General features: G+C 51.3%; 2 protein-coding genes across 4 annotated transcripts; one reads left to right on the forward strand and one right to left on the reverse strand.

Annotated features, from left to right (window-relative positions):
• Window positions 1-1,069: 1,069 nt before the first annotated feature.
• LOC136130553 (DNA-directed RNA polymerases I, II, and III subunit RPABC2) lies at window positions 1,070-15,825 on the reverse strand. Of its 2 annotated transcripts, none has more exons than XM_065887032.1 (5): window positions 15,695-15,714; window positions 14,329-14,398; window positions 9,605-9,735; window positions 5,467-5,538; window positions 1,070-1,112 (listed from the first exon to the last, which is right to left on the reverse strand). In XM_065887032.1, the coding sequence occupies exons 1-5, from the start codon at window positions 15,712-15,714 to the stop codon at window positions 1,070-1,072; spliced, it is 336 nt and encodes a 111-aa protein (XP_065743104.1). The 2 variants fall into 2 exon arrangements, with proteins under 2 accessions (XP_065743104.1, XP_065743103.1); XM_065887031.1 differs by lacking the exon at window positions 1,070-1,112 and adding an exon at window positions 4,777-4,961 and having other exon boundaries at window positions 15,695-15,825.
• A 545-nt stretch (window positions 15,826-16,370) lies between these two features.
• On the forward strand, window positions 16,371-23,538 carry C11H22orf23 (chromosome 11 C22orf23 homolog). Of its 2 annotated transcripts, XM_065887946.1 has the most exons (6): window positions 16,371-16,475; window positions 17,699-17,761; window positions 21,431-21,613; window positions 22,317-22,448; window positions 22,631-22,731; window positions 22,923-23,538. In XM_065887946.1, the coding sequence occupies exons 1-6, from the start codon at window positions 16,373-16,375 to the stop codon at window positions 22,992-22,994; spliced, it is 654 nt and encodes a 217-aa protein (XP_065744018.1). In that variant the 5' UTR covers window positions 16,371-16,372; the 3' UTR covers window positions 22,995-23,538. The 2 variants fall into 2 exon arrangements, with proteins under 2 accessions (XP_065744018.1, XP_065744019.1); XM_065887947.1 differs by lacking the exon at window positions 17,699-17,761 and having other exon boundaries at window positions 16,373-16,475; window positions 22,923-22,994.
• Window positions 23,539-25,433: the final 1,895 nt, after the last annotated feature.

Consider the following 25,433-nt stretch of genomic DNA (forward strand, 5'->3'; position numbering starts at 1 on the left):
CTCCAGCCCAGGCACAGCCCTGGGCTACTCGGCTGGGCAGAGGAGAAGGAGGTTGCTTGTTGCCCCAGACTGAAAAACGAGGGGCTGCACCTTCCCCCCAGGAATGACCCTCGATCCCAGGATCTGAGCAGGCCCCGCTCACCCTCCTCTGGGAGGAGGGGAAGCATCCAGGGTCAGATGGGAATTGGAGGCCTTGCCACTCCTGTGCCCATGTTTCCTCTTTCGTGGGCAATAAGGGGACTGACATAACCCGTGTCACCTGGCCTAAGAGCAAGGCCAGCCAGAGACCTGCGTCAGTGCCTGCAGCAGGCTCCGTCCGCCCCTCAGGGGCTGAGGACAGTTCTGAATAGCCTCGAGGGAGAGGGGGTGGGGGGGGAGCTCAGAGGGAGGTCTCCTCAACCCTTCAGTGCCCCCTCCCCTCCTGAACACAGGAAGGGATTGGCACAGAGGCCCCCAGATCCAATTTCATGCCAGTAACCTCATTCTTTGTCTAACGGAGAGAGAGGACCCAGGTCCTGCTCCACTACAAGCTCCCAGCTCTTGAGGTACATCCCAGGAGATGAGGAGGCAGGGACCCCAGGATTCGGAGACAATTCACAGAGCCTTCCTCCCGGCTCCCCGCCAACTCCCTCTCCCCTCACCAGGCTCTGTGGCCCCTGCTCTGTCAGCCCCAACTCCTTGGGCTTTCCGGAGTTAAAGGCTGCTCAGGCCCAAACCCTCAGCTCCAGGGGGAGACCCAGGGCCCAGCACCCAGGTTGCTGGCAGCAGGCTGAAGACACTAAGCTCCTGACATGTACATTCTGCCCTGGCCTTTTGCCCTTTGCCTCCCAGTGGTATTTGAATAAAGTATGTAGCTCTGTTCTGCCCCTATTTTCCTGTTCTGCAGCCCCCCAATCCACATGTAACTCATTACTGCCCCCCTCTTATTTATCTCAGTAGCTCCCTCTCCCCCTTCCCCTCTGCTAGGTACTCTAGCCCCTATTAACTCTGCATTAAGCATTCTACATAATAAAATTAAAGGTTCCGGTTACCTGCTTGGTGGGCCTGACCTGGCCTGTCTCTTGGTCTCTTATCCCTGTACCTGTGCTTTTTCAAACACTTTCTGAAAGTAGCTAGGGGTAGAATGCAAAGAACAGACAATCCAAAGGTCTCCTCTCTCCCAGTACAGCAGCTTAGGACAACTGGCATCACAGTGGGGTCAGTGTGTGCTCAGAACTGAGGCCTCAGATGGGAGCTCTGCCCCCAGCCCAGCTGTGCCCACACTGCAGGTGGGCCACTTGCTGACCCAGCTGGAACTCAGCGAGAGCGCCTTCCAAGCAGCCCTTTCTCGCCCAGCAGAGAGGGGGCCTTGCAAAGAATTCAAGGAACAAGTATTTGAAAGGTAGATCAGGCCTCATGTCTTGCTGTCTGCAGTCAGCAGGCCTGGTCCTTTAGGATGGGTGGATGGGCCTTCTCTCACTGTACCCTCCACTTGCCACCTCCCCCAATAACACACACAGGCGCGCGCACGCACACACACACGCACGCACACACGCACGCACGCGCACGCACGCACACACACACACAACTTGTCCAACACCAGGATCTAGCCGAGTCCTCGTAGCAGCTGCCTGTGTCTAAGTGTAAACCAGGATGGCAGACGTGCCATCTAATCCTTCAGGGTTTCCTCCCCAAAAGCTCTTTCCTCAACGGAATTCCAACCTGCACTCTGGCGCCAGGAGCTCCTCCACCACAGGGACAGGGAAATCTCTTCCCCTCTTCCCCGTGCTCCATTGATAGACACCTCCAATGGCTGGAAGTCCTTCCTTACACTCAGCTCATAGTAACAGTAATAGCTACCATGTACTGGGCGCTCCCTGGCCAAGTGCTTTATATCCTTCAGGCCTATGAGGGAGTGGGTCCAATCGTTATCCCCATTTCCCAGATGGGGACCTGACACTTTGCGAGGTGGGTGCTGAGAAGTGCTGGTGCAGATTTTGAAGCCAGCTGACTCCAAAGCTTGCGCCCTTAACCATCTCTTCCACCTGCCCTACTTCCGCTTGTAATCTAAAGCGATGATGCTTTCACGGCTCCAGGCCAGCATCCCCAGATCTTGTATCTATTTCTTCTGTCTGTGGGCTCCAGCCCCTCACCTCCTAGTCAGGACCTTGGGCGGGGTAGGGGGCACCAAGAACTAGCCCAGTCCTCCCGAGTGGCCAGACTGCCATCTGGAAGCTATGTCACGCAAGCGCTTCAGGCCACTTCGCCAAAACCGCTGGCTCCCAGGAAGCGGAGTGGTAACTACAAACCCCTGCTCTTGTAGCTAAAACCTGCGGCCAAGTCAGACCACCTGTATACAAGTGGTTTTCTAGTGTTTTGTTGATGTTGTAGATAAATGCAGGGTTTTATATTGATCTTTAACAGATTTCATCTTGTTGCATCTGACCGTTTCCCCACCTATATTAAATCCTTCAGAATTCCGAACCCAACTTACAGTTTTCCTGAGCTTTATGTCTGAAACTTGAATATCCTCATTCAGGTCACTAATGAACAAAGGTTGGGATGAAGAGGGACATGCCCTGTGTACACCACTAAAAACCTCTCCATCCATTCTGTTAACTATACTCTTAGGGAAAAGACTGTCCAATCAATTCTGAATCTAATTTTATCACCTTGAAGTACACGCTTCTCCATCATAGCTGCACAGAACGACTGCCTGATGCCTTGTTAAAATCAAGGTTCACTGTATCTGTGGCATTCTTCCAACCTACCAGACCAGTAACCATTGAAAACAGAAAATTTGGTTCACTTGGTGATATTCTTAGAAACCCTATGCTAGCTCCAGGATCCTTTTATTATCCAAGTGTTTTCAAATATGCAATAGCCTATTCTAGAATTTTGTTAGGGATCAATCAGTACCAACCTTATGTGCTCGTAATTCTGACAACACACCCTTTCCCTCTACTGACAAGCAGGACATTAGTCCATTTCTGGTCTGTTCAGTATTTCCAGTCTTCTCCTGTGCTCAGTGGGATTGTGGACACGGAGCTGGCAGGGCAGGTGGGAGGGGCTACATCAAGAAGATGAAATCACCACCTCCAGGACCTCGTGAGGCTCACTGGAAAGTCACTGGGGATACGGGAGAAGGGGAAATGGCCCAAAAGAACAAATAACCCGACAGAAGTCGGGAGACCTAGCTTGTGCTCATGCCTTAGACCTGAACTTCTGGATGAGCTCAGGCCTCAGTAGTGGCTCCACATGTAAACAGAGAAGGGGCAGGTGTATCGGGAGAGGGCTGAGGAGACTATGCCGTGGCCTGGCCAGCTGAGCAGGAAGGGGCTGACTCCATGAAAGAGCAGCAGAATGGGAAGGGGGAAATGGGAGGAAAAACACCCCTTTCTCCAACTCCTCTACACCCTATCCCCGAAGGGTTAACCCCCTCCCTCTCCCAGCCACTTCTCTCCTCCTCCACCCAAGCCCCATCTCCCTTTAATCACATCTGATACTGAGCGGCCCAGCAGGAACAAAGAGACCATTTAGAGAAACGGGGCCAAGAAAGTGACCCCCGCACTCTGGGGCGGCCGCCTGGATGCCAGCACAAAGGCGGCATTTCAGAGCTGAAATTTCAGCACCCAACTTGATTAAAGGATTCCACAGGCTTGGAGGAGGGTGGAAGGGGGTGCGAAGTCCACTGCTCCCCCAAATTAACCCTTCTCCAGAGCAGCAAACACCCCTCCCGCTCATCACTCCCACCCTGTCCAGGGGGCACCCACACCCAGGGTCCCTGCCTCTTGCAGAGGTCAGGCAAGCTCCTCCTCTTCGTGGAAGGGGAGCTGGCAGCAGAAGGGAGGTCAAGGCTGGAATATTCAGGAAGCCCGTTTTTCCCTTCTATCCCTGTTGGTGTCAGTATACACCCTCTCCCTGTCATCTGTTCCCCCCACCCGCCAACCCCGAGAAAGGGAGGAACCAGCATGATTGATTGAGTAAGCAGAGTGAAGAGAACAGGACCCATCAGAACCTAGGGCAGAGAAAGGGGAGCTCCAGTCCTGATTTAATGTCACGCCTTGAACCCAGAAGCCCTGCTCCCCTGCCCACCATCATCCCAGCACCCATCCTAGTGAAGGCCTCTGAGGAGCAGTGGCCCCACACAGAAGGGGAAGGACATCTTCCAGAAGCTGGGAAGGAGAGGGTATGGGTGTGGCAGACCAGAGAGGTGGGTCATGAAGGATGGTGTGTGGGGAGTGGCCTGACGAGCGGGGATCGAGGGGGGGGGGGGCGGGGGAGGGGAGGCAGGAGTGGGCAGGTGCTCGGCCCTTGGTCCAGCTGCTGACTTGCCCGGCAGGGCTCTCTCGGGGAGGGCAGGAGATCACTGCATCCCCAAGCTTCCTGCTGGGGCACTGGCTCCTGAAAGGGGATCCGAGCCCACGATAAGAGGCTCGAGGCAGGTCCTTAGGAAACAATGGGTGGCTTGATGAGACCTGCTCTGTGATACTCCTGAGAAGGGAGAAGCCCCTGCAGCCAGTCCCCACTGGAAAGGAAATTGGGGGTTTCCGTGGCAACCAGCTCCCTGGGCACAAAGGCTTGTCTGTCTGCTGGGAAGGCAGCTGAGGTGTCTCCTGCAGCAGCCTCTGCTCTGGTGGACTACGAGATGGAGGGAGGGACGTGGGGGAGCCACAGGGGGTCAGGGCCCCTGGTGCTTCCTAAAGAGCTGACGGTCGCAGGGCCACTGGGATGGGCGCACCCTCCAGGCAGCAGGGCGGAAGAAGTGGGTAGGCCTCCCAGGCAGCTGGAGGCGGAGGGGTTGCAATGTTGAAGAATTTATTATTTACACGTATAAAGAACACGAGACTAGGCACTGGGGCTGAGGCACAGGCGGGAAGGTGATCCCGGCTCAGTCGGTGATGATGAGCTCGTCCACCCCCCAGTCTTCGTAGCTCCCGTCGGGCAGGTAGCGGCGAATGATGATGGGGATCTTTCGGGCCCTGTGGCAGGCGAGAAGTCGAGGCACATGAGGGCCGGTGACCCCAGCCCTGCAGCAGAGGGACAGAGTGTGCAGGATGCAAGGCAAGAGAAGCCTTAGCAGCATCCTCTCGAGACCATGAATGCACTTTGCAGGAAAGGAATTACAACAAAAAAAGTTCCCGCACCTCTGAGTGTGGCACTTCAGTCTGGAAGGGCTCTGCCATCCCATGGCTGAAGGGAGGAGGGGGAAACGTAGAGGGATGTTGGTAAGGCCAACTGCAGTAGGAACAGGGAAATTCGGACAGACAGCGAAGGTCTCATCAATGTCCTCCCCTCCCCCTTTGCCTGCCCCCTCCTCCCCCTCCCTCCTCCTCCCTGCAGGGCTGACTCCCAAACAAACTAAGGGTCTACAGGAACAAGAATCACTCTTCCCCATCAGGGAAGTGGGGGAAGGGTATGCAGCAGAGAACCCAAGGGTTGCCTCCCAGGGCTCTGGAGCAGTGAACCATCATCTGGGTGACTTACTTGAGCTCTTTCATGGCGATGAGCAAGGGATCTGTCTCCCCCTCCAGCTCCACCATCACGGGGGCACACATCCTGTAGGTACAGGGACAGGTGTTGGGGGAGACTACAAACACAGGGAGAAAGGCCCAGCATGAAGTCGGGGGGTAGCTTCACAAACAGGATCAGATCAGCATCCCAGTCCTCACCCAGAAAGGGCACCTTCCAGGTAGGCGGGCACAGCGGATGCGGAGCGGCAGTTCCGGGGCACTGACAGCGAGGGTACGCGAGCGGGAGCCTGTACACTAGACTTAAACTTTGCCTCCAAAGATACTGAATTTCTTCCCCAAATCTCACTATCCTCATTTGAAAATGAAGACAAAAAGCCCTGCCACACCTACACAACAATGATGCTAAAACACTACTGGAACAAGCAAAGAGTAAGTGCCATAGCTGCTCTCAGCCCTTCACAGAGTACTGTATCTGAGGTAAGTACGCTTGTTACTTCCGTCTTACTGATGAAGAAACTGAGGCACAGACGGTCAGTAACTTGCCTAAGGACCCACAGCCAGTAAGTGGTAGAACCAAGATTTGAACCCCGAAGGCTCCGCCCTACTGTGCTACACCACCTCCCATTATTTTTAAAAGCTGGTGATTCACAAACTGAAGACCGGTACTGTGAACGGGACAAGTGTGAGCTTTTATCACTGGGCCGTGTGACATGCGTCATGTCAGCTCCCCTGCCAAGGGCCTCCCCCAGGGCCCATCACAGACTCCCGAGCCTGCAGCCACAGCAGAGGGCTCCAGCACAAAGGACCCGCACGTGCAAAAGCTCACCCTTCTTACCACTCTAACTCGACCCCCCAGCCCTGCCTCGGGGCCCAGCTCGCCTCATTTTCCTTCTCTGACTTGGCAATACCCCCTACAAGGGTCCTGCTCCTCCAGCCTCTACACAGGGCCTGTGATGGGGCGCTCACCTCCTTACCACCCTTCCATGACACCCCACAGCCATCAGGCAGGCAGAACCTCACCTGGCCCCTGCTTACCTTTCTAGTACCTTCTCATGCTACCTGCCTATATTTACCCCACATTCCAGCCATACCAAATTACTACAGTTCCCTAGACATACCCTGTTGTTTCCTTTTTTGCATCCTTGTACAAGCTCTTCCTCTCCCTACAGGCGGGCAAGAGGCTCAAATGTCTCCACTCTGGAAAGCACTTGCTGAAGCCTCAGTGCCCTGACTCATTCTACATACGCTTCTCTTGGCACCACTGTGACTACTTGATTGAAGTTTTCCAACGAGACCTGGTGGCCCAGGACCCCAAGCCCTAGCACAACACTTGGCCCACAGCAGAGGCTCTAGAAACAAACAGGCCAGTTCTAGGCCCACCTCCTCTGGGAAGCCACACTTATTGATTCCAGCTCAAGTTTACACTAATGGATCCCAAACCTAATAATCATCAAAATTACTGGGACAGTATGCTAAAAATACAGGTTCCCAGGTCCTTCCCCAGACCCTTCCCCCTCACTCTCTAGTGAAGGATCCTGAGAACCTGCATTAGCAAAGCTCCCCAGGTGCTTCTCATAACCAGCCAGTCTGAGAGCCACCAGTTCACACTAAATAATCTACTAATTTCATCGCTAAATATTCTGATGTCTGTTACTCCCCAAAGCCTGAAAAATTCCCAAGGGCAGAGACCAAGTTCTTTAACTTTCTCTATATCCTCTCTCAATAATTATTTGAACTTCCCCAAAACGTAAACCTTTAAAGAATGGGGCAAAATGCTTTCCCCGATCTGCATATGCCTTATTTCTTTCAAGATACGAATAACTCAACAGCATTCATTCATCCAGCCCTACTACGTGCACAGGAAGTGTGAGAGTGTGCCCGGAACGTCTCCACCTGTGGCAACCATTCAGCCACCAGGTGGGGCTAATGAACCAGAGCGAGGTTTCATCCACAAATATCCAAGAAACATCTGTTCAGTATCTACTAAGTGCAGAATTGCAGGCCTCGTACTCAGGATAAGCTCCAGCCCTGGCTGTCCAAGGGCTTACAGCAGCCGGGGAACCACCAGACAGCACCCTAGCCCTCAGTCGGAAAGAGCACTATAGACTAGACTAAGCTAGACCGAGGCTTGCTCCCCAAGGAAAGCAGGACCTGGGCCTCGGTAGTGTTTGAAATGCCTGCTCCCTACTGTCCGCCAAATGCAAGCCCACCTTCTGAACTTGTCACTCAATAAACCAGTGACATCTTTTCCAGTCTTGTGCCCCAAGCTACTTGCCATTCCCCCACTACAATCCATACATGCCTGCCTCTACCTGGACCTTTCCTAGTGCTGTTTCTGGCGCCTGGGATACGTTCGAAACCACCTCACTTTAATTCTAATCTCTTCATGAGGCTTCCCCAGTCACCCGTGCCATTATTCCCTTCTCTCTTTTGTTTCTCTTGTAAAGCAGCAATCCCATCCGCCTTGGGTTCTGGGTATTTAGAACGGGTCCATCTCTCCCACCAGACTGTAAACACCTAGAGACCTGGGGAATTGTGATCATCCCTGCATCCCCAACAGGTGCAAGCACTGTATCTTATTCGATGCTGACGGACTTTAACCTGCACACAGTCTGTTTGTTTGAAAAATAATTTAGGAATTATTCTTTCTGCTTGATCATGTTTAGCAGACGTAAGCACTGCCCAATCAGTGCTCTGCAATGATGGAAATGTCCTCTATCTGCACCACCCATTACGGTAGCCATAGGGAGCTACTGGGCACATGAAGTGTGGCTAATGAGACCGAAACACTGAACTTCCATTTAGTTTTACTTAAATTTAAATGGCCAGATGTAGCCAGTGGCAACCATAGCTGCGGTGCAGGCCTAGAGGATCCTGACCCCAGCGATACCAAAATCATCAAACTGAATGCAGCTCTCATTTCACCCAGACGGGCAAGGAGCACAACCAGGCTGGCAGGAGGCCTACTGCTGCCACGTGGGTGAGGAACGACGCTGCCCGCCCATGAAGCCCTCTATCGAGGTGAACACGGTGGTCACCTTCACTCCACAAGACTGGAGGAGATGAAGCCCAATGCTGTTTAAAAACTTGGGCGGGGTGGGGACGGATGGATGCACAGATTGAGCATCACCACTCCGCCAGCACGCATCGTCCCACAACTCTGGCCCCAGCTTTCCTTTCAAGCCTAGTTTCGACTACTCCCTACTTGAAGCACCCCCTCCTCTAGGTACCCACCATTTCCCACAGCAGCTTATAAGAGGTCTGGGGTAGGGCTCCTTTCCCCGGTATCACGTTTCCCCACGGAGGATGTTCCACGAGACCCACAGTAACATGCCCGTCCCCTCTCTGTCTTCCCACTTACTCTCACCACAACGGAGGAGGAACTCATCTGACAAGGGAGCCTGGCGGGGAAAGCACGCATCTGTGGTCCAGCCTCTTCAAGAGTCCCTGCTTCCTCAAAGCCGCCTGACCTGTCCTCCACGATGCCCACAAGCTTAGCAGGCAGGCTGACGCCTGCACACAGGGCCGCTGGCGGCGGCAGTGCCCACGGCTGTTGGGGTGGACACGGAAGCATCGCACGTTGCGATCCCCACCTGCCTACTGCTAGCTCCTGAATCCTGTTAGTCTTCAACTAGCTCCAAGCTTGGGAGACAAAGGAAAGGCTGCTAGTTTCCAATCCCCAACACCCCCCCCACTGCTCTGTGCTTTCACGTTTCCAGCGGGACCTCTACGTGGAGGGTTCCCCGACTCCTCTGGGCTGGCCCTTGTCTATCGACTCAAGAACCACCTTAAGCCCAGGGGGTGCTGCCGCAGCACACAGCGGTCGGGGGCTGATCTTATTTATTTATTTATTTATTTCTGCTTCCCTAACTGACAGGCACTCGTTACACTCTGTATTCTTATCACTATTCTTCTCCTGTACTGTTATCTGACTTCGCAGATGTTTATGTCCTGTTTCTCCACTGGATCACAAACTCTCTGAGGGCAGGGGGTCTAGCACCGTGCCTGGCACACAGGGACAGCACCACCCGTGTTCAGCGTGTGAGAAGGGGGAAGGTCTGTGGTCAGGTGCCAGGCCGAGCCGCATCCACAGCGTGCAGGCTCCCTGTGGCCTGTCTGATGGAAGAGATGGTGAGGAGGCTCGTACTCACGCGATCTGAAGGGCTCGGGTGCCCAGCACACGGGCTCGCTCATACTTGGTCATATATGGTGTGGTGATTCGCTTCTGGTTGGCCTGCGGTCGCTCTCCAGAAGGAAGGATCTCAACATTCTCCTGACCCTCCTGGACACCAAGGAAGAAAAGAGGGAAAAATCTCAGGATGCATTATCGGGGGTGAGGGGCAGGATGACGACGACAACGATTATAACCACCACTACGCTACCGCTTATTCCGTGCCAGTGACCATGCAACTGCCTTATTAACACATCATTTAATCCTCACAATAACCTTACGTGGTGGGGATTACAATGCCCATTTTAGAGGCTTGGAGGGTTAGCTAACTTGGCCAAAGTCTCAGACCTAGTAAAAAAAGGACTCATGATCAGGGAGTCCAAAGCCAGCTGCCTCATCCAGAAGAGAAGTCCTTGAGCACAGACAACAAATCACCCTAAGAGGAAGAGGAACAAGCACCCCATCTTTACATATTCATATATTTAACAATCACTTCTTAAGCACCTGTCATGTGCCAGACGTCATCATAGGCGCTGAGACAGGAAGCTAAGAGCTTCTGCTCTCAAAGGATACACAGGCTGGCGAAAAAGACAAGAGTAAACAAAACAACAAGTGCTATAAAAGTATGCAAGTGTGATGTAAAAGAATGAAATTAGAACACTCCCTAACACCATACACAAAAATAAACTCAAAATGGATTTGAGACCTAAATGTAAGACCGGACACTATAAAACTCTTAGAGGAAAACTTGGAAGAACACTCTTTGACATAAATCACAGCAAGATCTTTTTTGATCCACCTCCTACAGTAATAGAAATAAAAACAAAAATAAACAAATGGGACCTAATGAAACTTAAAAGCTTTTGCACAGCAAAGGAAACCACAAACAAGACGAAAAGACAACCCTCAGAATGGGACAAAATATTTGCAAACCAATCAACGGACAAAGGATTAATCTCCAAAATATATAAACAGCTCATGCAGCTCAATATTAAAGAAACAAACAACACAATCCAAAAATGTGCAGAAGACCTAAATAGACATTTCTCCAAAGAAGACATACAGATGGCCAAGAAGCACGTGAAAAGCTGCTCAACATCACTAATTATTAGAGAAATGCAAATCAAAGCTACAATGAGGTATCACCTCACACCAGTTAGAATGGGCGTCATCAGAAAATCTACAAACAACAAATGCTGGAGAGGGTGTGGAGAAAAGGGAACTCTCTTGCACTGTTGGTGGGAATGTATGTTGATACAGCCACTATGGAGAACAGTATGGAGGTTCCTTAAAAAACTAAAAATAGAACTACCATATGATCCAGCGATCCCACTACTGGGCATATACCCAGAGAAAACCATAATTCAAAAGACACATGCACCCCAATGTTCACTGCAGCACTATTTACAATAGCCAGGTCATGAAAGCAACCTAAATGCCCATCGACAGACGAATGGATAAAGTTGTGGCATATATATACAATGGAACATTACTCAGCCATAAAAAGGAACGAAATTGAGTCATTTGTTAAGACATGGATGGATCTAGAGACTGTCATACAGAGTGAAGTAAGTCAGAAAGAGAAAAACAAATATCGTATATTAATGCACATATGTGGACCTAGAAAAATGGTACAGATGAACCAGTTTGCAGGGCAGAAGTTGAGACACAGATGTAGAGAACAAACATATGGACACCAAGGGGGGAAAGCCACGGGGGGGTGGGGGATGGTGGTGTGCTGAATTGGGCGATTGGGATTGACATGTATACACTGATGTGTATAAAACTGATGACTAATAAGAACCTGCTGTATAAAAAAATAAATAAGATTGAAAAATTAAAAAAAAAAGAAGTTCCTGTGGATGTAATCACACCTTATGTACTGTTTTCTATATAGCTTCTTCCACTCAATGTTGTATTTGTAGATTTATCCATTCTGTTGTGTCTACCAGTACTTTGTTCATTTTCACAGCCATCTAGGATTTTATTGTTGGAATATACCACAATCCATATAATCGTTCAATTATAATGAGCATTTGGACTACTTTGCTATTATGCTATGAATTTTCTTGTACATGTCTTTTGGTCAACATAAGTATGCATCTGTGTTGGGTATACACCCAGGAGCCAGATCACTGGTCCCTAAAAAATATACATCTATACTCCCCTTTAGTACACAACTCCACAGAGTTTTCCAGAGCGCTGGCCCAATTTACACTCGGACCAGAATAATATAAATGTTGCTCCAATTGCTCCACATCTTTCTTCTCACTTGGTATTGTCACTGTAAGATGTCTGCTTTGTCTGGTTTAATTTTAGCCATCTCAGTGGCTGTGGAGTGCTGTCTTGTGGTTTTACTTCCAGTTTCCTGTGGACTAATGACGTTAAGCATCTTTTTTATATATTTATTAGCTATTTGGATATTCTCTTTTGTGATGTAGCTGTTCAAATCCCTTGCCCCTTTTTGTATTGGATTTTCTGCATTTTTATGATTGATTTGTAAGAATTCATTGTATAGATGTACTTAGTTACATGTTTTGCAAATATCTTCTTTAACTCTTTGTCTTTCCTGTTCACTCATTTACTGGTTGTAATTTAATTCATCCAATGAGTGCCATTTCACTAATTTACAGAGTTGTAATTGTGTGTGTGAGCATGTGTATTTAAATAAATAAAATGGAATGTCAAAGCACTTCAAAAAAAAAGTATGCAAGTGTGCCACAAACTTAACAAGAAAGTGAGAGACATCTACCTCGTACTGGGGGTTATGAATACAGTCCAGAGATGAGACTTGGGCTGGTCCAAAAGGATGAGTAGGATCTGCCAAGCTAACAAGGAAGGAAAGGGCATTCCAGGCAGTCTGAAATGCATGCGCACAGGCACAGAGGAGGGAGAGAATGTACTAGGTCTGGACACCTAATTGTGGAGTATGATTAGAGCAAAAGGTGTGTATAGGGTTATAGGCAGAAGAATAAATTCTATAATAAAGAATTAAGTCAACAAATATTTACTGAGCGCTTACTATATGTCAGATAGTATTCCAAGCACTTGGGATAGTGTAGTAAGACAGATAAAAATTCTTTCTCCTATAGAACTTACATTATAATGAGATGAGACAAACAATAAACAAAATTAGTTAAGTACAATGTGTAGTATAAAAACAGAGAAAAGACAGGGAGTGCCAGGGTGGTGATGCTGGAGGAAGGGGTTAATGTGGCAATTTTAAACAGGATGGTCAGGAAGGCCCCACCGAGGTGACATTTAACAAAGACCTGGTGAGGCTGAGGAGCAGGTCGCGTGCATATCTAAGGGAAAGGAAGAGGGAACAGCGCAGTCAAAGGTTCTGAGCTGGGGTCTCCCTGGCATGACAGAGACGGCAAGAACAGATAAGGTCCCAGACGGAGCAGGTGGCCGGATCATGGAGGACCTCGTACATCTTTTCGGCATTTACTCTGAATGAGCTAAGAAGCCACTGGATGCAGATTCGGAACAGAGGAGAGACAAAGTGACTTACGATTTAAAAGGATCACTCTGGATACTTTGCTGAGAATATTCTGTAGTTGGAAAGGGCAGAAGCAGAGAGACCTTTTAGGAAGACCAACAGTAATCAATCACGTGGGCAGGTGAAAAAGACGACTCTGGCGGCAGAAAGGCAAACAGCAGACTGAGGGCAGGAAAACCGGCAACACATTTCTGCAGTAATGTGGGTGAAAAGCAATAAAGATCCAAACCAGGCTGAGACACGAGGAATGGAGAAACGAAAACAGGACCGAACCACACAGAGGAGGCAGAATCAATAGGACAGAGATGGAAAGGGATCAGAAGGATAGAGAAGGTTTCTGACTGTTTCTGACTCAGAGAACATATAACCTCAGAGTGCCAGGCAGACAGGAAATCCCAAGAGGGCCTTCAGCTTCCCAGCCTTAAAAAAAAAAAAATCGAGGGATCACTCTCTCTCCAAGAGACAGAAAGCACTTCTCCTTCCATCAGTCACAAGGGACAGAAAGCCCTATTTTATCTATGACGCTAGTAACTCATTCACCTAGTTGCTCAAGCTAGAAACATGGGAGTCATCCCTGTCATCTCCCACTTTCTCAGCCCCATATCCAAACCACCAAAATATCTCTTTCATCCGTTTTTCCCATCACCGACACTACCAGCACCCAAGTGCAAGCTACAGGTCTGACCTGGAGGTCTATGAGGGCTCCCTAATTGGGCTCTCTTTTACCCTTGCTCCTCCCCAATTCACTCCTCACTGGATCATGCCGCTCCCCAGCTCAACTCTTGTCAGTGGCTTCCCGATGCCTTCACGCTACAAAATCCTGCCTGATCTTGGCCCTTACCTCTCCAGCCTTACCCCAGGTCACTCTCCCCCTTGCTCTTCATGTAGCCCCACCTTGCAGAGCTCCTGGTACATAATAAACATTTAACACATGTTTGCTCAATGAATGAAGGGAATATTTCAACTGTCAGTAAGCTAACTGCCCCAGAAGCCATGCGCTGTGCTCCAAGTGGACAAAAGCCTTCAGGCCCACCCTGAGGGGCTCCAGGACTAGGACTAGGACCCAGGACTAGATCTCTCCTCACTCTAACTGGCGGTGCCCTGACCACAAATGGGAGGCAGATGCATTCAGTCAGTCATCGCTGGCCGGGCTATGCAGCAGCTCGGGCTGCAGAGAGGGGAGCCCAAGGCTAAATACTGACCTCCTCGGCATTCTCCAACTCATCTAGCCCTTCATCCTCCTCCACGTCATCAAAGTCGTCGCCATCAAAGCTGTGCAAGAAGAAGAAGCCAGTTAGAGCACCACTTAGTAGAATCAAAGAGAGCAGAGATCTGTGTCTCATCTGAGTTACTAGCATAGGAGGCACTCAATAAATATCTACTTAATGAGTGAATCACTTAATAAATCATTAAGTCATTTGAAGTTCCTCGTCTAAAAAAACAAACAGAGCTTACTTTTCTACTCCCTCCTCACAGAGCCCTATTTCCACGCTCCCCTTGGGAGCAAAATTCTTGCAAGAGTTGTCCATCTTCACTGTTTCCGATTCTTCTCTTCCCATTCTGTCATCATCTCACTCCAAAGACTTTCACCTCCATGGTTCCACCCAAACCATCCTCTCAAGTTTGTTAATGTTTTCCACATTGCTAAACGTGATGGACTATTCTCGTTCTCATTTAGCCTGATGTGTCAGTTGGCCCACAGGACCACTCATCTCACTCAAAACACTCTCCTCACTTGACTGCAAGGACACCTCACACTCCTGGTGTCCTCCCACCTCACTGGCTACTCCTTCTCAGTCTCCTTTGCCGGTTTCTCCTCTCTTCCCCCGAAGCACTCCATGTTGGGATGCTCGGACACGCAGTCATCTCCTCTTCTCTACTGACACCCGCCTGATGATCTCCTCTGTTTCTCAGCTTTGACTGATATACTTATGCTGAGAACCCCCCTATTTTTATCTTCAGGATAGACCTCTCCTCCAACACCACACGTCAGGTAATCTCCTGGGCTCTAGCTTCAAAATAAATCCGGACTTCAAAACCACTTCTCACTACTTCTACTACTATCACCCTAGTGCAAGTCACTACCTTTTCTCACCTGGATTACTGCAAGCCTCCCAGACCTTTACCACCTCAAAGTCTCCCCAGACCCTCCTCGGGATTACTTCTATACTACAGATCTATTACGCAATTCACACGACCCGGCATTATGTCTATGGGCCTGCCCCCTCTTCTAGAAAGGGACCCCACCTGGAGAGCAGAGACTATACCTAATACACCTATTAGGTATTGACACAGAGCCCGACTCAGCGGAAGTTTGCTGAAAGATACCTTTTTCAGTGATCCTCTCTGGACCCTCGAGCCGGGGTCTTTCTGTGCCCAGCCTCTGGCCGGGTCTATGCTGCCGGCTCACCGCCCTACCCTTCTCCAGCTCCGCGGGCCCCCTCAGCACCCCCAGTGCCCTCAGACACTGCCCCGCGACGCCTGGCTCCTCAACTTCCTTCGACCCAGGCTCCCGCTTCACCCGCCCCTTGCGAGGCTCCGCAAAAGTCACTTCGCTCCCGCACTCACTTGTCCTCGTTGTCTGACATGACACCCGCGCCACAGCTACCGGGCTCTGCGCCCCAGACCCGAGCGGAGACCGCAAAGAGCACGCCTCCGCCTCGCTCGACGCCAAACGTACTCTGCGCCTGCGCCGTGACCTAGAGGTAATCACTTCCAGGAGGCAGGCGCGGTGATAAATGTACGCATGCGCCGCTCGGCGCGTGCGCGTTACCATGGTAGCCAGACAGAGAAGCTGCGGGCTCTAGTTGCTGAGATCTCAAAAGTATTTCTACGGCGCCCCGGCGCGGGTGCTGCTTCAGAGCCCTGGTTACGATCTGCTGAGCGCAGCCTCCGCTCTCTGTGGGGAGGGACCACCCAGCCGGGGTCTTACTTTAGGGTGAGGTTTCCGTTTGGGCGTGTCACCCAGCAGGCACGGTTACCGTAACGCCCCTTTCCTCCAGAAGGGACTTCTCTGACACAGGTGCCAGGTCAGGCTGAGGTCTCTGTTCGCGTGTGGATCTGCCAGTGGATCTGTTCTGGGTGGGAGGATCGGGCACTGTCGCGATGTTCACAGACGGCATCACGATTCTCTTGCGACCCGATCCCTGCTCCCAAACTATGGGTGGTGTTGGGGGTGTGGGAGCAGAGGTTGGATCTGGGAGACAGGGGGTGTGTCGTTGCGTTTTTCCCTCCTCAGAGCCCTCCATGGCTTCCCAGGAGAGGGTGGAGACAGTGACCAAAGGAACAGGGTTCTGGCGCTGCCCCAAGCCGACCACTTACACCCCAGAGACCTGCGAGCTGCTCAGAGGTCAGTGCGTTAAAGGACACAAGAAGAGCGGTGGTCACAGTTACTCTCTGTAACTCAGTTCTCCCCCGCATGACTTATGGTTTAGCAATTGCTGTTTCCATTTTACATATAAGAAGCCTGGAATTCAGAAAGATTAAGGGGTCCTACAACTTGGAAGTGGCCAAAAGTCAAAGAACTAAGAATTTTAGAGTAGTTAATTCCCCTGCGTCCCTTAGATCACACTTTCAATTTCCCCAGGGAAGCTTTATTTCCTCCCCACCCGCCACCACAGTGCAACCAACTGTTAGGCTCCAGCACTCTGCCAAATACCTTTTCCTTTGTGGGCTTAGTCGTCAGATACTTAGTAGTCAATTTCCTTCATTGGCAACCTGTAGTCAGATACCTAGTGTGTCCCGTTGAATTAACATTGAATTAACATCCATCTGCCCCTCTAGTTCATGAACCCCATCAGGACAGGATGCCTGTTTTGGCTACATTTGTAGCTACAATTGTAGCTCCAGCCCCTGGCACATGCTTAATGAATTCTTGTTCATTCATTCCTTCATTCACTCAACAACAAAAAAAATTTAAGCCCACCATGTGCTTTAGACATCGTTCTAGGTGCTGAAAATACAGCAATAAAAAAAAAAAAAAAAAAAGAGAAGCAGCCGCAAGGCACAGGGATATTAGCTCGGTGCTTTGTGACAGCCTGGAAGGGTGGGATGGGGAGAGTGGGAGGGAGGGAGACGCAAGAGGGAAGACATATGGGAACATATGTATATGTATAGCTGATTCACTTTGTTATAAAGCAGAAACTAACACACCATTGTAAAGCAATTATACCCCAATAAAGATGTTTAAAAAAAAAAAAAAAAAGAAAAGAAAAACAAAAAAACAAGCAAAAATTCTTGGTCCCATGGAGCTAATATTCTAGTAGGAAGGTGACAAATAATAAGGTACATAGAACTTAGGTAGTGATGAGTGCTATAGAAAAAAAACAAAGCAGGAAAGGAAGGGAATTCCCTAGCGGTCCAGTGGTTAGGACCCGTCGCTTTCACTGCCGGGGGCCTGGCTTCAATCCCTGTTCCGGGAAACTAAGATCCCACAAGCCGCAGTGCGGGGGCGGCCAAGTACTCAGGTGCTGAATGGGGGCAGGAGGTGATACAATGTTAAATTTCAGTGGGGTGAGATAAAGGCATCTGCTTGCAGCTCAGGAGGCCTCACTGAAGTGCTTTGTCCTGCAGTGATGATGAAGGAATCCAAACTGACAAACTTCCAACGGCGCCACATCATGGACACCATGAAACGTAAGAGGCCATCTGCAGAAGCTTCCAGGGCAGAGGGATCCTGTGCCACATTTTTCATGCTTCTCCATATTAAGGAGTAGGGGACCTCATTTTAAAAGAGAAAAAAAAATTGAATAGTATTTCTGACTCTTGCTCCTGGGGAACTGACTTTGCAGGGTCTTTGCTTCTTCCCCCAACGTGGGTCACAGCACATGAGCCCCTCCTGCAGTCTGGCTCCAGCCAACCTTCCCAACAGATCACGGCCCATTCAAGACTTCCTGCCCAGCCAAATACTCTGAACGCTGTCAAGTCTACAAACTAATCCCGCCCTCTTACACACATACCATATGAGCTCGCCAGAGGAGAGGACTGTGTGTGTCTCATTCATAGATTTTTTCATTCATAGCTTAGCTGGCAGGAACAAGATTACTGGCAGGCTTCCAACTTAGGAAAAGTATGCAAAACCTTTCCACAGCTCACCTCTAACCACACATTTATTTATTTTTAAGGAAAACAAAAAAGTGAATGTACCTGGGCACAATAACAAGGTGCTCTCTAAGATCTTTTTTTTTTTTTTTTTGCGGTACGCGGGCCTCTCACTGTTGTGGCCTCTCCCGTTGCGGAGCACAGGCTCCGGACGCGCAGGCTCAGTGGCCGTGGCTCACGGGCCCAGCCGCTCCGCGGCACGCGGGATCCTCCCGGACCGGGGCACGAACCCGTGTCCCCTGCATCAGCAGGCGGACTCCCAATCACTGCGCCACCAGGGAAGCCCTCTCTAAGATCTTAAAAACAACCTTGCTTTCTGAGATTTAACTGAATCAACACGTAGTGGGTCAGAACAGAGATCTGTAGAGTTACCTTTAAGAGGATGCCAGCAGGTCCAAACCTGCCAAATTTCACTTGAATCTACCAATAGCTATTGCCGTCTCTCCAGAAAGAAGGTACCTATCAGGAGGCATCTGGTCAACCACAGAGGCATAGGGATGGGAAAGTCAGAGAGACAAATATCGACAGTGCCTGCCCAGCACTGGCAGAGGGAGGGAGGCTCCGTCAGACCAGTTCAGAAGTCAGATCTCCTTCCTCATTGTAGACAAGGACAACTCAGGCCGCCATTGCCTAGCACCACAACACGGCGGAGTCACATAACTCAATCTCCATACTCAGCAGTCTACTAATCATTTAGGGTCCCCTATAACATGACTACAAAGAATATGCTAGAAATTCCACTAAAAGTAAATACCAGGAGACCAAGGACTGGGTCGGCCTTGTTCACCATGGTACCTTGGCTCCTAGGCATTCAACATTAGTTGAAGGACTAATTGCATCAGTGGTTAGGGCAACACAAGTCACCAGTTTGCCTGGAAGTTTTGTTCTCCTTAAATGTTTTTTCTTTAAAATATTGCCTCCAAGCATTGGTGTTGAGTCTGGTTTCTTCTCCTAGAATCATCTCTCTATTCCTCTCTTTTTTTTTTTAAATTTATTGATTTATTTTTGTCTGCGTTGGGTCTGCTGTGCACGGGCTTTCTCTAGTCGCAGCGAGCGGGGGCTACTCTTCCTTGTGGTGCGCGGGCTTCTCATTGCGGTGGCTTCTCTTGTTGCAGAGCATGGGCTCTAGGTGCGCAGGCTTCAGTAGTTGTGGCTCGCGGGCTCTAGAGCACAAGCTCAGTAGTTGTGGTGCACGGGCTTTGTTGCTCTGCGGCATGTGGGATCTTCCCGGACCAGGGTTCGAACCGGTGTCCCCTGCATTGGCAGGAGGATTCTTAACCACTGTGCCACCAGGGAAGCCCTACTCCTCTCTTCTTAAGCAAGTCCTACTTGTTGGTTTGAGGCTTAGTTTAAATTCTGTTGCAAGCCACAAATTCCTCTCCTTCACCTGAACTCCCAGAATTACTTGGGCCATAATTATTTACTGAGACTGAGCCAAAGGAAGAGGTAGCATTTGGTACTGGACAGGTAGAAATAGCAGAGAGAGTAGGAGGAACATTCTAGAAAGCACAGCATCTCTTCAGAGAAGAGAGATAAACCATGGTGTGGCCCTAGGTAGAGGGCGTGAGAAGGGAAGGGTAGTGGGGAATAATGACAGCTCTATACTTCCGGTTCCTCAGGGCAGACACCTCAGAGACATCCTGCCTCCTCTTTCTCTTTCTCCCAGACCCCACATCCAACCCATCAGCAGTCCTGTCTGCTTGACCTTCAAACCATATCCTGACTGTGACTACCTGTACCCTCAACCCCCAACGCTGTTTTTTTTTTTTTTTTGGCCGTGCCACGCAGCTTGTGGGATCTTAGTTCCTGGACCAGGGATTGAACCCATGCCCCCTGCAGTGGAAGTGCAGAGTCCTAACCGCTGGGAAGCCAGGGAAGTCCCAACGCTGTATTTTCAAGGGCAGCTAAAGGGCTCATGTCATTCCTCTGCTCAGAACCCTCCGATGGCTTCCCACCACGCACACAGTAAAAGCCAGTCTTTCCAGAGGCCTACGAGGCCCGGTATGCGTCTTTCCCTCTGTGACCTCTGACCTCTAGTCCTACTACACCCCACCCCTTGCTCAGCCCACTCCTGGCACCCTAACCTCCTGGCTGTTCCTCAGACACTCCAGGCACATTCCCACCTCAGGTCCTTTACTCTTGCCGTTCCCTCTGCCTGGAATGCTCTTCCCTGAAATACCTGCAGGGCTGGCCTCTTACCACTTTGGGGTCTTTTCTCAAATGTCTCTGTCTCCGTGCGGCCTTCCCTGGCTACCCTATTTATAACTGTAAATCCTGCTCCGACACACCCTGTGCTCCATGGCTGTACTGTCACTAACGTACTATATATTTTACTTGTTTTATCATCATCTACACCCCAGATGTAAGTGCCATGAGGGCAGGGCTTCATCTTACACTTTACCCCCAGTGTCTTGAGCCTGGCACAGAGTACACGCTCAATACGTATTTGCCAGATGGATGATAGAAGAAGGCTGGAAATGTAAGGGAGGTAGACAGGGGCCAGATCAAAACAGTGGCTGGGGACAGGTCAATTGAGAGGAGGGGCCAGTCAACCAGGTAGGAGGTGACACATTTGGCTGGCCTGGGGGAGGAGCCCCAGGTCTGGGTGGGTCAAGGCAGTGGGGATGGACAGGAGGGATTGGTGTCTAGCACCATCCAAACCATCCCTCCCTGCCCATGGACCAAGCAGGTTTTAGGAATCCATCTATAGAAACAAAAGCACCAGGACGAAGGCTTGATGTACAAGAATGTTTATTACATCACTGTTTGAAATAGTTTAAAAAAAAACAAACTGCAAATTGCCTGCATTTCTGAAACTAGACTCATTGAATAAATAATGTTTCCACTCTAAGGACTAGTATACAGCTATAAGACATAAGTTATATATAAATGGAGTGATCTGGAAAGATGTCCATGATAGACTGTTAAGAGTCTATACTGAATAGAATACAGTATGATCCAGTGTTTGAAACATGAATCTTACACATGCACACGTATCTTTGAACATGTTTATGTAAGCAACAGAAAGAATGGGCCGAGACCGCCAACTTGTTACCGTGGCTTCTCGTAGAGGGGGGCTCAGAGGGGAGAAGGGAAGACCCTTCTGTACTGTTTGACTTGTTATAACAGGTAGGGACCACTTTTATAAACTAAAAAAAAAAAAAGGCCAGGAGGGCCCCCCCACCCTGACCCTTCCTTCCGCAGGAGGAGACACTCTCCCCCTACAGTGTAGTCCAACTTCCAGCCAGAGGGTGTTGCCTTCCAAGCAGCCGGCCTCAGCCATCTACTTGCCTCCCATCCTGGCCGTCCGGTCCCACCTCCGGCCTGCCAGCATGTGCCAAGCCAACGGGGCCTACAGCCGGGAGCAGTTCAAGCCCCAAGCCACCCGTAAGTGAGGGGCCTCCACTAGAGCCCCTCTCCTACCGCCCTCCGAGGGGGTAGGGGGCAGGGAGACTTGCAGCCCGCAGAGCACTGAGCGGGCAGCTAATCAAATTCTCACGTTGTTTATACCGATGCTCTTGAACCTCAGCACATGTTAGCTTGGGAGCATTCAGGGTGCACGGGAAACCAGTTAGGTGTTCGTTTTCATACATTTTTCCAGAACTCTCTTTAACCATTAACTGGTTTCCGCCCATCTCTGATGAATGTTCGGCGGTCAGACATCACAGCCACTGCTCTCTCAAGCTCACACGGTGCCTGGAACCCAGGGCTCCTCTGCGCTGCAGCCTATTTCAGGGAGTCGTTCCCCCCACCCGTTTCTACTTGGCACCTGACATGGCTCTTGGGCTAGCCCCTCCGACAGCTCCCAGGCAGCCTCCCCATCCCAGCTGCACTGCGGCAGTCACTGAGTTTTCTTAGCCTTGCTCTGCACCCGGGCAACGTGTGGGTTTTGACGAAGCTCTCTTGTGGGTCCTTTCAACCCCTTCCTGCCTATCGTGACTGACCAGCTCGGGGGCACCGAGGGTAGAAGGTGCTGGGTTTGCAGAAGCCCTACCCATGTTACCCTGGAGCGAGCGTGCCCAACTGGGAACACGGACCATGAATGCGGGTGCTCTTCACGCCTTAACTAGGCCATGTCCGGGCCCAACAGGAGATCTGGAGAAGGAGAAGCGAAGACTCCAAAATATTTTTGCCACCGGGAAGGAGCCAGCGGAACGGAAAAGAAAGCCCCCTCCTGTGCGACAGGAGAACCCAGCCCCTGAGCTGGACCGGTTTGAAGAACGTGAGCCCCTGATGGGCCAGTTACGCTGGGGAGGGGAGTGTGTGTGGAGGGGGGAATCCCTGAGGGGCAACCGCAGAACTGCTTCCTGTTCCCAAGAAAAGCAACCTGCCGTCCCTGCCATCCCTCCTGGGAGCCTGAGGGCCCCCGTTGCCCTGTACACTGACGGCCCTTTCCCTTTCCAGTGGTAAAGGAAATCCAGGAGAGGAAAGAATTCCTGGCTGACATGGAGGCCCTAGGGCAGGGCAGACAGTACCAAGGGATCATCCTTACTGAAATCTCCCAGGTAGGAGAAGCAACAGGGAAATGGAGCCGGCGGGGAGGGGGCGATGCACCCCTGTGAGTGTGGAGGACGAGACGTGAGCAGGAACAAAGGGTCGGCTGCGGCCACTTCGGGAGTCCGGCTCTAGCCTCCCATCTGCGGTGGCTCCTGGAGTTCCTTCCCTGATCCCCAGCTTTCCCTGATGCCCTCTGCAGAAACTACAGGAAATGGAAGACCTTGACCACAAGAGGAGTGAGGAACTTAGGAAGGCTCTTGCCACCACTTAATCTGCCTCCGGAGGGGGGCGGGGGAGCCCAACCTCTACCATTGGCGCCCACCCCCTTGCCAAGCAGGGTCACCCCAGGTCAGCCCACCCACCCCGGCCTTCAGCCATGTAAATGGTTGTATAGCACTGCCCCCACCTAGGGCACCCTGGACATAGCACCCTAGAAAATGGACCACGTCTCAGAAAATGAGCGGATTCTCCTTGAGGCTCTGCCCAGGGGTCCTCGGTCAGCTGAGCCTCTGAGACCAGTCACAGATACAGACACATACACACACACAGAGTCTATTCTTGGGGAAAGAGCCCCACACACAGTGAGAGCAAGGATCCAGGTCTCACCATCTTGGGTGTACGTCTAAGGGCATCCACTGGGCTCCCTTCCCACGGCCTCGCCCACTGCGTGTCCCTGCGTCCGGCACATTAGGTTCTCTGAACTCAGTAATGAACATGATTCCTTTCTTCCTACCTGTCTTAGGACCTACTTATTTGACTTCTTACAGCTTTGGGCAAATATTTAACCCCTATGATTAACAGGCTAATAAAACACATTTAACGTAGGTCATTACGCACACCATTTTGTTTTCAGAGGGATAAACCTTATTTGTTCAAGGGGTTAGAATTTTTCAAGCCCAGTTGGTTTCTAGCTGTTTTGCACATTTCAAGTGAAAATGGAACGAAGGCTCCTGGAGCACCCCATGGCCGGGCACTGCGGCAGGTGCCGGTGTCACTCTCGGCTGATTCTCAATAAATGCCTGTGATGGTTCATTATCTCTATGTGAAAACCAGGGCTCACCAAGATGCTATGACCAGAGTCATTTAACTAGCAAGTAGCCCACTCAGGATTAAAAGTTAGCTTTCTGTCTTTCCACCAAACGCACAGCCCACAGAAAGAAACCCAAAGGGGTGGGAGGGACCCAGACTGAAGGGGTCCTGCTTTGGAAGTCCACTCCCAGCCTGTGCGGTCTGAGCCCAGCAGCCTCATCTCCGATGGCTCGCCTGTGCGGCCTGCCTCAAAGGGCTGCTGAGGAGACATCCGCCCACAGGAGCAGCGCCCCAGGCCTGGCGCACAGCACACGGCAGTCCCCATGCCCTGACAACCACAAGCCTTATGGTCTCCAGTATTCTGTCATTTTTCTGTCCCCATAAATCAAAGTATTTCAGAAATTTCAACCAACCATCCCACTTGGAGGGATTCATATAATCCTCTCAGGCCACATGACCCAAGTTTGGGTTTGCAGCCTCAAACAAATAAACAGAGAGGACCAGATCAAGGGCTGGGCTCTGTAACATTCCATGAGAAGCCTGTATCCACACACCCTCCAGAACCTGAGGGCCAAGGGTGCAACATGACGAGGACAGCCGCCCTCCACCTCGAAGGCCCCAGCACGTGGCCCAGGGGCAGCGAACCAGAGAACCCAGGACAGCCCAGGACAAAGTCGGCCCACCCGTGACACCACAGCAGCCTGCCCTTGATTTAAATTCTCATCAGTTGCCAACATTTACAAATCACACACACGCACCATCTGGATTTCCAGTTTCTCTTGAAAAATGGAAAGATCTGGCCCCACTGGGCCCACATCCCACAGGCTACAGTTGACTTAAATGAGGAAGAACTTCCCCTCTAGTTGCGGCATATCCACCCCCATTCACCCCAGTCCCCACCACCCGGGTGTCGGGGGCCGTCCCTCAGGACACACCCAGCCCGGTTCACGTGCGTCACCTGCCGCTGGAGTTGGTGACCCCAGCTGCAGGTCAACAGGCATGTCAGGAAGGAGGCGGCCGGGGGCTGCACAGGCGCGGGAGCCACCTGTCCCTGCAGAGGACGGGGTCCTGCCCCGGGGGCAGGCAGTGAGGGCCAGGGCCCCCAGCGGTGGACAGCCCCTCCACGCCCTCCTGGGCAAGCAGAGACGCCAGCCTCGAGGGCTGGCAGAGGCAGGGAAGAAGGCAGGCCTGGCGAGGGGAAGGCGCCTCAAGGCTGCAGGGCACTGGCGGCTGAGGTGCTCTCCATCTGTTGTCAGGGAGGAAAACCCTCTCAAATCAACAGAGTGCAACCTCTCCCCATAGGTGTGCTGAGGGAAGGGGGCCCTAGAGGCACCCCGGAAATAGCTTACAGCAACAGTGCTTTGACCAGGAGCTGCTGGGCACACTCCGTGGGGGGAAGGTGGTGGCCCCCATCGGCTCCTCCGCTCCCACAGCCATCCCAGGGGCCGAGCGACCATGAGTCCTTCGGCAGCAACAAGTCGGGAGAGAACAGACAACAGACGAGTGTGAGAAGACAGGCTGGCGATGACCACCCGGAGTGGGTCCACTGCGCCCCAGCCCTGGGGTGGCGGGGAGAGCCTAAAGGAGGGGGCGGGCCGCAGTGTGGTAAAGGACCAGGGTTAGCACCTACGGCAGCAGCCCCGCCCGCTGCTGATCTGGCCGAGGGGCAGGGCCAGAACCG

Source organism: Phocoena phocoena, chromosome 11 (genome assembly GCF_963924675.1).
Source record: "Phocoena phocoena chromosome 11, mPhoPho1.1, whole genome shotgun sequence".
Classification (NCBI taxonomy): Eukaryota; Metazoa; Chordata; class Mammalia; order Artiodactyla; family Phocoenidae; genus Phocoena; species Phocoena phocoena.